Source organism: Erpetoichthys calabaricus, chromosome 6, assembly GCF_900747795.2.
Source record: "Erpetoichthys calabaricus chromosome 6, fErpCal1.3, whole genome shotgun sequence".
Lineage (NCBI taxonomy): Eukaryota > Metazoa > Chordata > Cladistia > Polypteriformes > Polypteridae > Erpetoichthys > Erpetoichthys calabaricus.
The window spans coordinates 55,251,002-55,267,540 of NC_041399.2; the positions used below are offsets into that span (position 1 = coordinate 55,251,002).

At 35.6% G+C, this 16,539-nt stretch overlaps 1 protein-coding gene across 2 annotated transcripts in view; it reads left to right on the plus strand.

Annotated features, from left to right (window-relative positions):
• Positions 1-16,539, plus strand: part of c6h8orf34 (chromosome 6 C8orf34 homolog) — a 446,972-nt gene that overhangs the window by 147,344 nt on the left and 283,089 nt on the right. For both annotated transcript variants that reach the window (XM_051928738.1, XM_051928737.1), the window contains exons 4-5: positions 2,906-3,034; positions 14,336-14,364. In XM_051928738.1, coding sequence (XP_051784698.1) covers positions 2,906-3,034; positions 14,336-14,364 — 158 coding nt within the window. The remainder of the gene's footprint in view (positions 1-2,905; positions 3,035-14,335; positions 14,365-16,539) is intronic.

Consider the following 16,539-nt stretch of genomic DNA (forward strand, 5'->3'; position numbering starts at 1 on the left):
ATTAACTTACATTTAAATTACACTTTAATGACACCGCAGGAAATCACTCAGTGGAAGGTTTTATAATACAATACAACTTCTTCTTGTCTCCATTACTCCTCCTTTTGGATTTGAACCTGTGGGATGACATGACATGAATCATTGAGAAACCATTAACACGTGTCCTGGTGTGGAAACACCGAATAAATTTTCACAATTTTTCTGTCAAATTTAGTTTATCATCATTTGTAGAAAAGCTCAATTTACAGGAAAAGGACACATGCCATTTCACAGTTTACAATGTTAGTGACCCAGGATCACACATAAATCTGTTAAAAATCTCAGTGATAAGAAGTTACCCTTTACGTACCTAGTGTTCATCAGATGATTTCATTATGACACTTCTTAGTTGCTGTCCAAATAACACCAAGCAATTCTTGATAAAATATGGCCCATGCCCACTTTTAATTTTAGACAGTTACAATTATTTAATTAACAAAACATTTTTACATCATGACTGTGAACTGAACCCATAATTCTTAATTTAGGGACAGATTATGCTACCCACTACACCACATCTTTGATGATTATTTTTAGGATACATTGTTTGGGGGCAGGGGGTGTAAAGTGTAGTGTCAAAATGAGTTTTAGAACTCACTTTAAATATGAGCCAAAATTACACGATTAGCTGGCACCTCAGTGCTCTTGATCTTTGTTCAAATACTACAATATGTTATATTGTATCAAGTAAAAAAGACCACCAGGTCATTTCTAAAGGCAGTTTAGCAGATAACATACATGGCTATCAACCAGCAAACCAGAGTTCAATTCGTATGCATGGCCTTCAGCTTTTGTATATATCCTATTTCTATTTTATATTTTTGTCATTGCTCCTTGCCACTCCTAGTAGGGATTTCCATGGTGCACACTTAGCTGCACAAGTCTCACTTGAATAAGCTTCATTTTCCAGTCAAACCTCCACCAGTTCCACAAACACGAAGTGTTTCTCAGTAACTCGAGACAGGCTTAGACAATACACAGTTAAGTGCATACTCTTGATGTTTATGGTGAGCAGCCCCCAGAACGGATCATCACTAACGTCTATCATAGTTCAAAAAATCTCAGAGGATAGTTTCATATGTGCAGGTTGGGCACCCGTGACTTTAAGTGTGAAGCTGATGGGATCCATGTTGTATTACAGCACAACTTGGAAAGGCTTACAGCTTTATTTAATTGTCCTTAAATTGAAGAAAATGTTTCAAAGTCACAGTCTTATCACCAGTTCATTAAGAAATAATAATAGTAACACAAAAAAGACATCTGTTTGCCATTCAAAAAGTGACAGAGGCTGCATGGCAATGTATAGCAGAGAAACCACTTCATCGATTTTAAGTTTGCAGGGAGCTACCATCAGGTGGGTGACAAGAAATGAGGCAGGTCTGCAGGACACGCTTTCTGCAAGCAGAGAACAATGCGTACCGTCTGCCTCCCGTCTCCATTCATGCCGCCTGCGTGTTACTGTTACATGTTTACACCGACTATGGATGAGGCACGCTCTTGTCCACTGACTCAGACATGCACTGATTTGTCCTTTACGTTTATTCTCTCTGAAGTGCAAGCAGCTTCCAAAGTGACATTGTGCTTAGTATAGTACCTTCAATAGGTATAATTTTTAAGCACCTTGTATTATATTATTCTCTGCAGGTTGAGAATTGGAAAGGCAGTATGTAAATAAAATTATATCTTTATATCTGTATTTGGAAATTTCTGTTGTCTTGCTCAACCCCATTTCAGTGCTGACTTCATTTGAGAAAGCTCCAGTTAGACAATTATGTAAATTTAAATTTAAAGTGAATTTAGTTTAAATGTAATAAGTTTGATTCCATTTATTCTTATATGATGTTGTTCATTGTGTACAGATCTAAGTGCTTACACCTTTAAAACTGTAATATAACAATGTAGGGAAAAAAAATCTTTCAACTATTATAAACATAAACACGTTTATCAGGGCCAACAGGCAATTTATTTCTTTATATTAAAAATGGTGGTGTGATTCTTTGCTTTGTATAAGCAATATTTCTATTGAAGAATTTTAAGTTATTATTTAAATTTTTATCTGCCACCATTTTGAGTTTCTGGATGTGATCATCACCTTATTATGTGTTGGTGCCACTCATGCGATTTGACACCTTGTGATGTGTGATGTGCTATGACTATTAAAACATGGCAGTGCAGATTCCCCCACATCCTAGTACTAACATAATAGCCGAAAAACTTTATGGTGCTTGCTGTCGTTTTCCTTGGTGTTAATTCCTCACTATGCAAGTTTTGATTTTGAATTTTTTGGATCTTATTTTGGCTTTGATTGTTATCTTTCTGGCTCTAACCCCAGCCCATATTTGACTAGTCTTTTGCTCTGCCCAGTACCTCCTTGTCCTATTTTGTTAAACCGTCATTTATAGGACAAACCCCTTTTCTCACCTTAGGTGTTACAATAGAGATGTGGCCAGTTGGCAATGGTAGAGAGGAAAGCAAAAGCTCCTGTTAATAGCTTTCCTGGAGCAAGTAATCTCCTAGTGGCTGGGGTTCATGGCATTTACAACAGACAAAGTTATAATGATGCTGACCTAGGACAACTGGCCATCATCTGACTTTCCAATTGTATGAAACCAAAGTTAGTACACAGTATATGGTAAAATTGTATTTACACTGTTATAGTACTGGAACAAAATTATACAGAAACCGCAAACAACTTAATAGCCTCTTTAAACTACTGTAGGTCTAACATACGTAAAGCAGTTGATAGAATGAGTTGTGTGTACACGGTAGGTCTGTCAGAATGATTTTACTTGTCTTTATTATTGTAAAACTAGCCAAATTTTTAACATTGAAGGAAAGCGTTGTTTTTTTTTTAAATATATTTTAGTGCCAAGGACCATTGAGCATCCTTTATGGGACTGGAGAACAAAGCCAGAAAGCCACGACTTTGATGAACTGAATCATATCCTCGAGGAAAGCAGGAAGCTTGGAAAAGCACTAGAAAACCTGTCCCGCAGTAAGAGTGTATAATTTTAAATGAATTACATGCAGTTTTTTTTTAAATATAAAATACCAACTTTGAAAATATTTTTAGTTAAATTGGTGAAATAGCTATTTTGTATTTTCACACTTTTACTATCGTGTAGAGTAAGTGTTTCTGTTTGCAGAACTGTATCACTGTAATACCGACTAATCCATTTATTTGAGCTTTATGTTTCTTCCTGTTGGCATTTAACCAAATAGACTCTCGTGTATTATATCATCTTTGAGCTCAGAAGCTGATTAAGTAAATAGGGCAGCAATTTTGGAACAGTGTTCTGCACATAATGATCAAATTCTGAATAATTAACTAGAGATTTTCATAGCAGGTGGTGGTTATTTTAATGTTATTTCCCAGAGGAAAGAGGCATAGTTTTTGTGAAATAAATAAAACAAATTGGTTTATTGATTTATTTTGTAATGAGTACACTCTGCTTATTTAAACTTTATTTAAGATGTTGATTTCCTAGTAATAAATAGGCTTTTGCAGTAAATGACTTTTTTAGTGGCAGAAAAGAAAAGACATTAGGAATTAATAATTAATAAATAAGGTATCCGAATTTAGACCACCTTAGACTCATGATGTGATGCGTACTAAGTCACATGTCTGTTTTAAAATTGGAAAAAAGTACGAATACTATAGAAAGATGCAGTTGAACTTTTTACATTTTATTTCATTACAGCCATGGCAGAATGATTTTCAGAAATCTTGTACCATGACCTTTTTACTTAATGTGCTTGTGATGAAATAATGATAAAATATGTGTTTTGTAAAAAAAACTAAAATGCAAATATCATACGTGTTACCTCACATATAGTTCACCATGTTTATTGAAAATTAAAATAAAAAAAAATTTTTGTCTAATATATTGCCATGATGTACAGAACACATTGTAATTATGTTTTGTTTTAAATTTCTTTCAATACTGAAATGTCATGGCAACATTCATAATCTAGTAAAGAAATAACTGTTGCTAACTATGGTTGGGGGCAGGCGCTGATTTTACAGCACGTTGCCGCACTCGCCACACAACACACCACCCAGATTGGGATGTGAACTAAGGAAGGAGGTTTTATATGAAAAGAAAATGAGAATCGGTTGTGGACCAATAGTTTGGAAGTAACACACAATTACCCAAGACTTCCAGAACATGTTTTCAAATGCTTTTCATTGGTAAAATCAAAAAGCTGGTGAACCTGGTTTACAGTCCATACCGAACCCTTCTTCACTATGCAGTTAGTTGTTGTACAACAGCAGCCTTCCTAAAGTCATAATAAACAGAAAATATTATAGTGTGGAGTTGGTCTTGTTAATGAGATGCAAAGCACCAGGGCGCTGGGTTGAAATTATGGACCATTCTCTTGTGTGACGTTGACATGTCTTCCTATTTCCATGTATGCATTCTTTGAATAGTTCAGTTTTGGCACACATCTTCAACACATGCATGATAGGTTCACTGCCAACTCTCTTGCTGCAGGTCTGTTCCAATCAGCAGGCTTAGTGTGAAATCCATCTAATGTAAATTGTGATTTACAGAAATCTCGCTAATATTATTCCAGAAAGCCAAGATTTAGCCAAGCCTGTATTGCTGGAACATATTAACCCAGAATTAAGTGATTTGTGAGGCCAAAGATGCGGACAACTCCAACTCCTGCTTTTTGGAATGAGCTCAGGATTTTTCTGCTCTGGCTCAATTGCTGAGGCAACCAATGCTCTGAAACTAACCAGGAAAAGAGTTTAACATGAAGAATTAACACTTTGCAGCGTCAATAATTAAGGGCCAGAGCATCCATTCTTAAGATGAAAAGGTATAAATTTCCTTTGAGAAATAGTGATCCCAGCTGCAGTATTTAAGAAGCAGAAAAAGACGATACAATGTTGAAAATATTGTGCCTCTTCCCGAATGAACAAGCGACACAGAAGCACAACTCTTTTGCCAAATTCTGTACAGTAAACATACTGTAATTAGACTCCATTTAGACAGAGAATGTTTTTGCATGAATTATACTGTTTTTTATGTGAGACTTTTTTTTTTGCTAATGGCAGTTTTCTACACAATTGGAGGTGCATCAGAAAAGCAATTTGAAAGGTTTGCCTAACTTTGAAGCCGTGTATGCACACACACAGGGGCTGTGTTCCTCAGACAGAAATAAATAACCACCATCAGAGGAAATACTCAGAATCACAGGTGGGGCAAATGAATTTAAAAAACAGCATTTCTGAACAATAAAAACTGATAATTGACTCGGTTGTGAAACAAGATACCCAACTTCATCCCTTCTGTGGATTACCTCGCCTTTTAAATAAACTCTTCTGAAGATTCACCTCTTCTAAGCATATCCATACCTATATACTGTATTTGTTAATGCAGTTTCAATTTGAAGTTCTTTAATGGAATAAGGCAACGATGGCTTTTAATACTGATTATAGCACTTTAAACTACCAGCTTTTCCCTTTTGCTTTTACTTATTTAGGCAATTTTCTGTGTAACACTTGTAGCCGTACTCCTCTCAATAGACGGTTACTCCACTAGATTTCACTCTTTATAAGTTACTTTGGATAAAAGAGCTTGCTAAATGAATTACCTAATGTAAGTGGCTGTATAAATGAAGCACAAATCTTTGTCAAAGCAACAACTGTTAATGAAGAAGATTATTGCATTTCTATAAACCCCAAATAACAGAATTAGGATGAAACTGTCAAGTGCTGTTTCTCCAATTTGTAGTTCATGGTTAATCGACTGTTCAGTGCTCCACTCATAAGGTAAGTTTTGCCATGAATGGACATTAATGTAGATTAAATTATCCAATATTGTCTGAGCCATCTGAAGTCTGGTGATGTGGAACCAGTTAATCTGCTGATGTGAAACTATAGTGTGAAACTGTGCTATAGCAAACAAGATTTGTTCTCTATCTGTTACAGACTTCTCTTTTGATAGTGGAAAAAATCAAGCAATGATTAAATAAGAGATAAGAATAAAAATGCAGTTGGGAGCCAGGCAAAGATTGTAACCAGGTAATCAAAATAAAATAAGTGTCATAACCTAAAGGAAAACTAAAAATCGAAGTCAAAAGGACAAGCAAAATTCTTAAATCATGAGAAGAAGTAATGGAAAGTTTATTTAAGAAGTGCAAGGAGGTCTGGTATACCTGCAGTCTTGGATAATGAAGGTCATTGAGGCCTACTTTTAGCACATCAGCCTAATGATGTTGTGCACTGTGACAGTTCCAGGTAGTTACCAAGGCAATGATTAAACAAATGGCAGCACCCATTAAAAACAAGGAAACAATGCAATTTATTTTTGAGCATCTTCAGTCAGTGTCAAAATAAAATAAGAAATGTAGAAAACTTAACATGCATAATTAAAACTCCAAACCCCAAATGGGTGCAAGAAATTAAAAACTCCCTTTTCAAGACCAGGAAAAAAATTAAATATAAAATGGCAGTTTAACACTTAATTGTCCTAGTATGAGAACTTCAGAAGATTATTACTAGAAGATACAAGATAATAATTACATTGAAATAATAATTAGAAAACGTAAAAACAAAATTCTTTCAGTCCTCTGATGTTCATATTTCTCTAACATCAGCCCAAGAAAGTCTCCAAAAACAACAAATTACTAAATAGTAAAGAAATATTCTATGTGTTTTGTTGAATCCTGGTCCGCGACTGTCTGGAGCCATGTCCAGGGTTGTGTGTGTGTGTGTGTGTGTGTGTGTGTGTGTGTCTGTGTATATTGCTCTTCTCTAAGCACATGGATGTGGTACTAAGCACAAGAAAAATAAAAATTATAAGAATATATTAAACTTTCACAAACTGATATGTTTAAGTCAGTTTTTAAAAACTAGAAGTGATCGGACTTTGCAAAGACATTATGGAAGAGCATTCTGCAGGGTTGGTGTGGAGATACCAAAGGTCAGACCAGCTTGTTGGTGGAAACATTCAGCTATGGAGTTAGATTGCTTAGGGCTTTGCAAGTCAGCAGGACTATGTTGTAATACATCTGAGACACAACTGGCTGCCTATGCAATTTCCTCAGTACATTTCTGGTCATTCACCAGGTTATTTACAGCTGACTTGGGGAGTTCATAAAATAAGACCCTACAGTAGTCCAGCCTAAAAGTTTTAAAAGCGAGGGTTAAACACTTGGTCTGTACCAAGGTCAAAGATTGTCTGAGGCTAAATTCCTTTGCTGAAAAAGGGATGTTTTCACTAATGAGGAACAAACAACATCGAGGAATCAAATGTAACATCTATCTAAAACTGAAACCTGGTCAGAAATATCACCAACCATTATCATAAAGTGATCTATCTTCATCAACTGAAGAGTTGTTTTGTGATGAGCAATATCTAAGCTTCTTCCCTGTTTTATTAAAAAAAGTTTTTAGTTATGATGTTCCAGGTCTTGGACAACTAGGGTGACTGGACAGTAAAGGCGATGCGTTTCAGCCTTTAAGAAATAAGTTTGGTCGCGAGAAAGTGAAGCCAAAATTAAGGAAGGTGTTTTTATTGGCCCTGAAATGCGTGAACTGATGCTTGATGATGTGTTCAAAAGGAAACTAAAGCCAACAGAATCAGCACCCTCATTCATGCAGGTTGTCCAGAATTTTCTTGGCAGTCACAGAGCAGAGAATTATACAGAGCTTGTGGAGAATATGCTGAAAGTATATTAGCTTACGGGAGCCAGAATGTCACTGAAGATGCATTTTTTACATTCTCATCTCGACTTTTTTTCCACCAAATCTAAGCGATGTCAGAGATGAGCATGTTGAAAGATTTCATCAAGATATAAAGGTGATGGAAAACTGATATCAGGGAAAATTTACTCCGAGCATGATGGGTGACTACTGTTGGTTCATGCAAAGAGAGACAGATGTGTAGTACAAGCGCAAAAGCGAGTGCCTCAGACAATTTTGCGCACACTGACCTCGCTTTTATATTGAGGTGAATTGACATAAACATGTTTTAATGCGTCTCTGGTATCGTATTCTGGTTTGTTTTCAGAATAAACACATTTAAACAATTTAGGTGGGACAGAGTCCAAACTCTAGATATCGTATTGATATATTATTTTGATATTCAAGTGTCAAAACGGCAATGATGTGTATCTCAAAAATCTGATGTGCTAGCTTAATTCTGATTTCATATATGAAATGAGTGTAAAAAAACTTCATAGAGAGCTGCTCTGAAGTTCCCAGTAGCAAACAATAAATATTTTTTGTAGACCAGTGTAATCAGAGCAGTGATGGAAGGAATATGAATGTTTTTATTTAGATCTCCGTATCATCAGCATAACACTGATTATCCAGACCATGAGCAAGAACAATATGTCACAGAGGAAATACATAGAATTTAAACAATAGCAAACTCAGAACTGAGCCCTGTGACAAAGATTGGGCGATGGGTACCGTGGGATATGCATAAGATCCCAATGCAACAAACTGCTGCCTTTCTAAGGCAATCTCTTTTATGTTTATGTAGGCAGCATTTTTAAGCACTGAAGCATTGCTGAAGTACAGAATATGTGAAAAGGTGACACCAAGGTCCATTAATAAAAGTCACAGTAGATCACTAGGCCACTGTTAACAGTGCCGTCTAGGTGTTATGACCAGAGCAAAAACTAAACTGGATAGATTACAAAAGATCATTTAAATGTCTGCAGGCCTGCAGTAGTTCAGCCACAACACATTCACAAAATCTCACAAACAGGCCTATAATTAGGCTAACATTCAGAATTAGCACAGCTTTATTTAAAAAAAAAAAAAGATCTAACTGCAGATATTTTAAAACAAATTGTGCAAGTACCAAGGAAAGAGAACTTTTCACGGTATTCACAATGAGAGGCAAAGTACAGGAGAGCATTGTTTTATCACAGGATCCATAGGAGATTAAGTTGGCTTACAACTTCAGTGTTAATCACCTTGCTTATTTTAATTATATCAGCAATGTGAAAAGTAGGAAAACTAATCACATGCTTATTAACAGATGAGAAAGTGAGAAAAACATTTAGAAACATCAAAGCTGACGACTTTACCAAAGCTTGACTAATTAGTTGCAAATTAAGAGCCCTATTGCTATCTGTACAGTACAGACATGCAAAAAATTTGAAAGGTCAGTACTAGAAAAAGTAGTAGAATTAAAAGTAACTTGATTAAAGATAGGATCTCAGAGAATGTATTTCCAATTACCAGATGTAATCAATTAAGAATTTTACAGGACATTCTGACAGAGAGCATCACTTCTCTGTATGATGGGTGATATGCTCTAAGTATCTTATGGTGTACGTCCAGCCCAGTTTTTGTAATTGGGCACTCAAAATGGCCTCCCTGAGCTTGTATGGCACAAAGCTTATGACTATAACAAGAACAGGAACAAGCAAAGGTAACAATATATGATTTTACATTAAACTAGAGTATCTGGGTGTTAAAGTACAATATGTAACTAGATTAGAAGTTGAAAGTGTAGAGCAACCTAAGTTAGGGCCCCAGAGGTCTTAACTATAACATTGTACAGATTTACTAATTTAATATTTCCAAGCAAAACAGTATGTTTGAATGTAGGCAATGGCTGGGAAAATGATCCTCAAATAAAATGACCTTGTGAAAAGAGTCCTCAAAATTGATATCAGTTATATTTTTATCATTCTGCCTTAAAGCAGTAAGTAAATCTGAAATATAACCTTGACTATAAAGGATAAAATTAACCAATTGTATGAGGTCAAAAAACAAAGAAGGATGAAAAAAAATGCACTAAGTGTACAATCTTGAGATTCAATATCCATCCATCCATTTTCCTACCCGCTGAATCCGAACACAGGGTCACGGGGGTCTGCTGGAGCCAATCCCAGCCAACACAGGGCACAAGGCAGGAAACAATCCTGGGCAGGGTGCCAACCCACCGCAGGACAATTCAATATAAATATTAAAATCCCTAATTTAATATAACTGGAAATATCATAAAACAAGTGGATGCAATCAGCTCAAGTAGTTCAGATAAAAACAAGAAGAACAACTTAGGAGAATGGTATATTAAAACAAAAATAACACACTTTAAAAGCCAGATATTTCTAAATGAAGGAACAGTATGACCTGGAATTTCCTTAATTATAAAGTCTGTATTAAAATGAAATGATCAAACCACCACCATGCCCAGAATTGTGTGGTTTCGTTGTATAGAGTAATTAGGAGATAGATGGCGTAGTTTGCATAAGTACGATTTGTTTGGCTGCTGCCATGTCTCAGTGACACCCGTAATGTTTACAGATTTGTCTGTAACAAAATCACTAGTAACTTTATTTAGCCTTTTTGCTTAAAGATTGAGTGTTAGAATTTTAGTGGAATTAAATTTGCACTTCCTAAGGGCATGAGGGAAAATCAGTTATTTCAGATGATGCCACCATAGGCAGGGATAGTTCACCATTTACTCCATGGTTATGAAAAGTGCACACTTTATTTTGCCATGAATAGTTTCAGAAGATAACCAGCTTAGAATCAAGCGACAATGCTTTAATTGACCAAAATCCACCTTTTACTCCTTTATGAATATAATTAGTATATATAATAATGCTGTAGAACCTGATAATAAGAAGAGCATTTTGAGAATCTTAGCACACCTGCGTCTGCTAAAACAGAAAAGGCAAAAGTGGCAGCAGAACAGTGAAACGTTCTGATGTCAATCCAGAGGAAGTTGTTATAGCATGAAGAAAGTACAGTGAGACTGAAACACTCTTCGATGATACAAATACAAAAGATTGTAGTGAAAATCTGAAGTTATCTCCTATCATTGAAGTGGCAGCCAAAACACACACAAGTGTACTTGAAACACCAAGAATTAATTAACGTTGAAGGGAAATGTTACTTAAAAAAGACGGGAGAAAAAAACACAACGTAATGGATTTTAGTATTGCATAAAAAATACTGAGATTGCAGGGACAATGTTAAAGGAGTTTTTTGTATCAGACTTCAAGAAATGGCAGTTTCAGACATTCCCTGCTTCTTCAGCATACAATATTTTATGACGCTGTCTCTGCCCACCCTGGGCCTCCCTGAAAATGCTCTGGAGGGTAATCTGCTGAATGCCAAGGCCAGTTTTCTCTATGTCGTAAGTCATACCCTACCTTATTACTGGTATGTCCTTCTAAATTGGTCATAAAAGCTAAATACAGTATACTAATTGTGGCTTCACAAATGTGTTATGTAATAAAATGATCAATGATTTATACTCTTTACAATCCAGTATATAACACAGTTTTCTATAATTCATTTTAATGGCTTCTGTGTACTCTGTAATTTTTTTTTTTACCTGACATTTACTGTCTAGCTCCACAATCCCACTGTGTTCTTATAGTAAATATGTGGAAAACATTTCATTTTCGTATGCTATACTTCATTTGCCAAGAGTCCACCCAAGTCTGAATTATATTCTTACTAGCAAGCCCGCGATTCTCGAAAGAATCGCAAATCCAAGAATGGCAATCACTTTCTGTTCCCTCCGATATTTGGAGGGATGAAATATGATGGAGGGTGGGTGCGTCCTGGGAAAGTTCATTTAATGAAATAAACATATTTGCGCTCATTGTGTTTATCCATACGGGCTCGTTTTGTATTTCCGTTAGTTGAGCTCTTTCATTGTGGAGCCGTGATGTCTTTGCTTCTGGTGTGTCTGAAGCACGTTGTAGGAGCCTCCGTGTATTGTTTTTATCCATGCAGTCTCGTCTTTGTTGTTCTGTGGCTGTGTCGTTAGGTAGAAGTTGTTTACTGTTAGGAAGCATAATCCAACTTACATTTAATACTGAATTACCGTTATGTGATTCAAATATGCCACACCGACTGCTGGCACAGAGGATTAGAGCAAGTGTAGTTTACAGGTTGTGGTGCTTGGGCGCCACGTACTGACTCTGGGAAGTACGGGCTTGGTTTTGTATTACAAATCGTTGAGCTCTTTCCATTTGGAGCCATGACTCCTTTGCCTCTGCTGGCACCGACTGCTGGCACAGTAGATTAGAGCAAGTTCCGCTGGGTTTGACTCTGAGGACTGCGCTTCGGTGCGTCCGCCGTCCGTGTTTCGTTTTGGAGCCGTGACTTCTTTGCTTCTGGTGTTTGTGAAGCGCGTTGTAGGAGCCTCCGTTTATTGTTTTTATCCATGAGGTCTCGTTTTTGTTTCTCTGTTACTGAATTACCGTTATGTGATTCAAACATGCCACGCAGACTGCTGGCACAGTGGATTAGAGGAAGTTTAGTTTACAGGTTGTGTTGTTTGGGCGCCACCTACTGACTCTGGGAAGCCGCTGCGTTTGACTCTGGGGCACTGCGGCGCAGTGCGCATGCGCTTTGGTGCGTGCGCCGTGCATAAATTAAACTGTCGTTTAGTAATATAGATCCTTTCATAAAGATTTTTTTATAGCAGGATATCTCTTAAACTACCCAGTTCAGCATTAATTGAAAAGTGTTCATTTTTCCTTGATATACATTAATAATTTATATGCATTCCGGTGTCTCCCCTACTGATGTCCAAATTGTAAAAATTCTGAAATCTCAAAATTCATAAAATTATCTTGACACCATGGACCATTGCTTTCTGTGTTTCTGTACTTATCTACGGCCTATTCCTTGGAGTTTTAAATTGGAAAACTTTTTTTATGGACCACCAACTAAAAGCGGTCTTAAATTCAAATAAATAATGCCATGAGCTCTGCAGCCAGGTATAGAATTTTTTGTTTTTTCTTCCAGATAAAACCCAGCTTAGTAGGAAAATGGAGTTTGACACTGTTAACCCTTTCTGATCATTTGTATCCAACCCTTTATTTTTGAAATTTTATAAAAATAAAGATGGCTGTCTCTTGATGGTAGTTGTTTCCAGTAGCTACCATCACGTGACAGTGGTGTAACCAAGATTTCTTCAAAACAATAAAAAAGGGGGAGGACATTAATAAAATAATTGTAAGAGTATGGTAGGATTTGGATCTTGATTATTGAATAGAGAAAACAGGAATCATTAAGCTTATTATTGAAGTTGATAAAATAGTTATAAATAAATTTGCAAATTAAAAAATGTATTGGAAGCCACTTCTGGGTGTATATTACCCGTGTGGTAACATTTTGATTAGCTTTTAGTTCTCTGCCTTTGGAATTTCACAATTTGTGATGATCTCCAAAACAGAAATATTTCTGAGTACAATCATTAGCTACTTTGATCTGCTAATTTAAGTGCAATCCTCAGCTGGTGATTGCTGTCTGAGTTTTTAATCTGTCATGTATGTTAATACATTCTTTAAAATACTTTAATATGTCTTCAATGTTAGCTATTGCCACGCTGCTATCCTTGTTCACTGGGAAAGTTTTACGAAAAATAAGAATTAAATCTATATCTTTTTCCTTTATCTGCTATTGACACACCTATAACATATAAGCAATGAATCATATAGCCTAGCTGTGTGTTGATCATGAATGTATCCTAATAGTGTTCTGTTTTATAAATCTTATTTACTAAATTGTATATTTTTGCTTGTTAAATTTAAATATTTGCCTCTCATTTTTGGCTGTCTTTGGGGTGACATAATAGCTGAGTAATTAGCATTGCTGCCTAACAGAAACACAAATCCGGGTTCAAATCCCAGTCACTTTTTGTCCTTTCCTCCCGCTGGTTCTCCTAGAGTCTGTGGGCCGTTTAGCTTTCCACTCACACACTCACCTCCTGTACAAACGTAGTAAGGATGAATACTGTGATTCTAAAGAGATTTGGCTGTCTGGGACCCTGAAATTGAATATGCCAATCCATCTAATTAATAAAAGAACAATGTAATGACTTTTCGGAGTTATTTATGTGTGTAGACTCTGCATACAACATAAGCTACATAGAAGTACTGTATATGCTTTTCATTATTTACAGTTTGTGCCAAGCCAGTAAAGAAAGTAACTATTAAAGATTCAGTTAGCTATGAATTCTTTCTACTGAATTTCTTTCTGTTCAATAAGATCTTTCAAAATAAGTGTGAGAATTACATTTTACAGCAAACATTTTATCATTCCCTCCATGTGCATTTTTCTTTATTTTCTGTACATTATGTTTAGAATGACTTTTTATAAATCTGTATATTCTGTTTGACACATATATGGGTTTACTACAGTAAATCTAGAATTGATTTTAAGCATTTCAAGTTCTAACCCTAAACTTCGTAAATACAGGACTAAAATGGCAATAAAACTTTACCATTTTCAATGTGGTTAGTTTAACACAAAAAAAACCTTTCTGAACGCGGTTTATTTATATATTTATAGGTATCGCTGGGTCTGATGAAATTGAACAGGTAAGTTCATTTTTTGTTAAATTCATTATTTTAAATATAAATATGGTTTGTGCTTTATCAGATTTTGGAAAGGATGAACGAATACAAGGGATAAGGGTTGTTTATTTGAATGACAACAGTTGGTATCATTTTAATTTTTTTTCAATAATCTGCCAACGGTATTAGCCAGAAATTTTCATATCAGCACATCACTAATTTACATGTATTAGGTAGCTATATAAAAATATCACGAGTAAACACTGAAGTGTAAACAAGACTCTAGGAAGCAATATTCCCTGTTTTATTTTCAAAACTGAAAACCTTGAAAATCCCTAAAAAAAGCCCTTACTGCTTATCATGCTTTCCAATTGCAAAATTGCCTGCCAAATGAATTGTTGTCAGTTTTGTTCCATTTACTATTATTCACCAGTCCAGTACGTTTCTGAAAGTGGGGCCCAAAAAAGCAATGCTTCCCCTATACATTGTCACCTCAATGATTATAAAGGCATTCCCTTTGACACTGGTTTCACATACTGTACAAAGGCAGACCTTATTAAGCGATGAAATTTCATGTTGGGCTCCACTTATGTTTGGGGGGGAAAAGTGCTAACCAGGCCTTTTTAAGTTTATATTTTTATAGAAGGGAACCCCACCATTCCCACCTTTTTTGTAGATTAACATATAAAATATAATCCTGTGGCCACTATACAAGGTACAGCTCTCTATTAATACAAATAGCTTGCTCCACCAAACAGCCATTCATATGGATGTAATGCAGCATGTTCAGTGTAAAGATGTGGTCAATATGCTTATTAGTTGTCTATGTGACTGTAACAGTGGATTTGGTGGCTTGACAGTTGAAAAAATGGCCTTTTTTTTTCAAACGGGACTCCTGTTTTAGAAACAAGCTTGTGAATACTGGAGTGAGCTAGTTATTATTTTTTTAATTTAGAAAATGTGCTTCATTTTAGAACACAATTTCATCTGTCAAATTGATATGTCATCGTTGTGAAAAATAACTTGGACTTCAAAAATACCAAACCTGTCCTTTAAGTAGTGTAAACAGGCCCAGTATGCGTTGGAAAATGTGCATGAGTGGTCTGTAAAGCACTGACATCCAGTTCAGGAATGATTCCTCCCTTTTGTGCTCTTTGCTACCATGTTAGACCCTGGCTTCTTGCATCATTTTATTGGAAACAGAATCAGTGCTTTAATTGGAACCAAATTGCTGGTGGCACGTTATGTTGATAAGCTAGTATTTAATCAAAGAATGCCAAGATACCCTGGTATGCTAAGAAAAGGTGCTGGTACTGAGTACCAGCCCACTTCATGCACTGGTCAGAATACAGATAGGTCAACATACTGTATGTTTCCATTAGATCCTTTGGACTGCTACATCAGTATGTTTAATAAAAGGAAACACACCAATGAAAAGGTGCTGCTTTGCTCAACAATAGTTGTACTACCAGCTGTTATCATTTCATTTTCTTGTTCTGTGCCAAATGTGTTTTGTCTTTTGCATATAAAACGGATTGATGATTCCCTGCATGTACAACACATTATGGAAGGAAGATCTATTTCAAAAACATGTAAATATCAGCCAAAATACCTATGCAATTAAAAAGACATAACATTGTCTATGTACAGTATGTGTAAATGAAAATCCAGGAGAAAGCGAATAAGTGTAAGATAAACATAAGGTCACCAGAGAATTATAAAGAAGAAAAAACAAATTGTCAGCTATTTTGTTGTCATTGTAATTCACAAGACAGCATGACAGTTAGGCTTCTCTCCATCTTTTACCATTAGAAATCAGTGCTGTATACCCAAATGGCTTGCATAAAAATCATTCAGTAACTATGTATTTTTTTCATTATGTTTTATATTGTATTGGAAATAATGGTTAAATATTACCTTAAAGGATGCTTTTGATAATAAGAATTAGAATATTCTTTCATTATTATTTATTATCATCATTATGGTGATGATGATGGACAATTTATGATGACAACAGTGCAAGTCTGTTGGTAATTTTCTATTTATCTCTGCATTTTGCTGAATTTGTTTTATAACTGAACTCTGAATTACTACAATCTTTATGTCAACCAACATAATCTATTGTGTTTATATTGTGCTTTTTATTCACTTTTTATTTATTTTTACGTAAGGCTGCATCAAGGTCAGTTAAAAGTATGC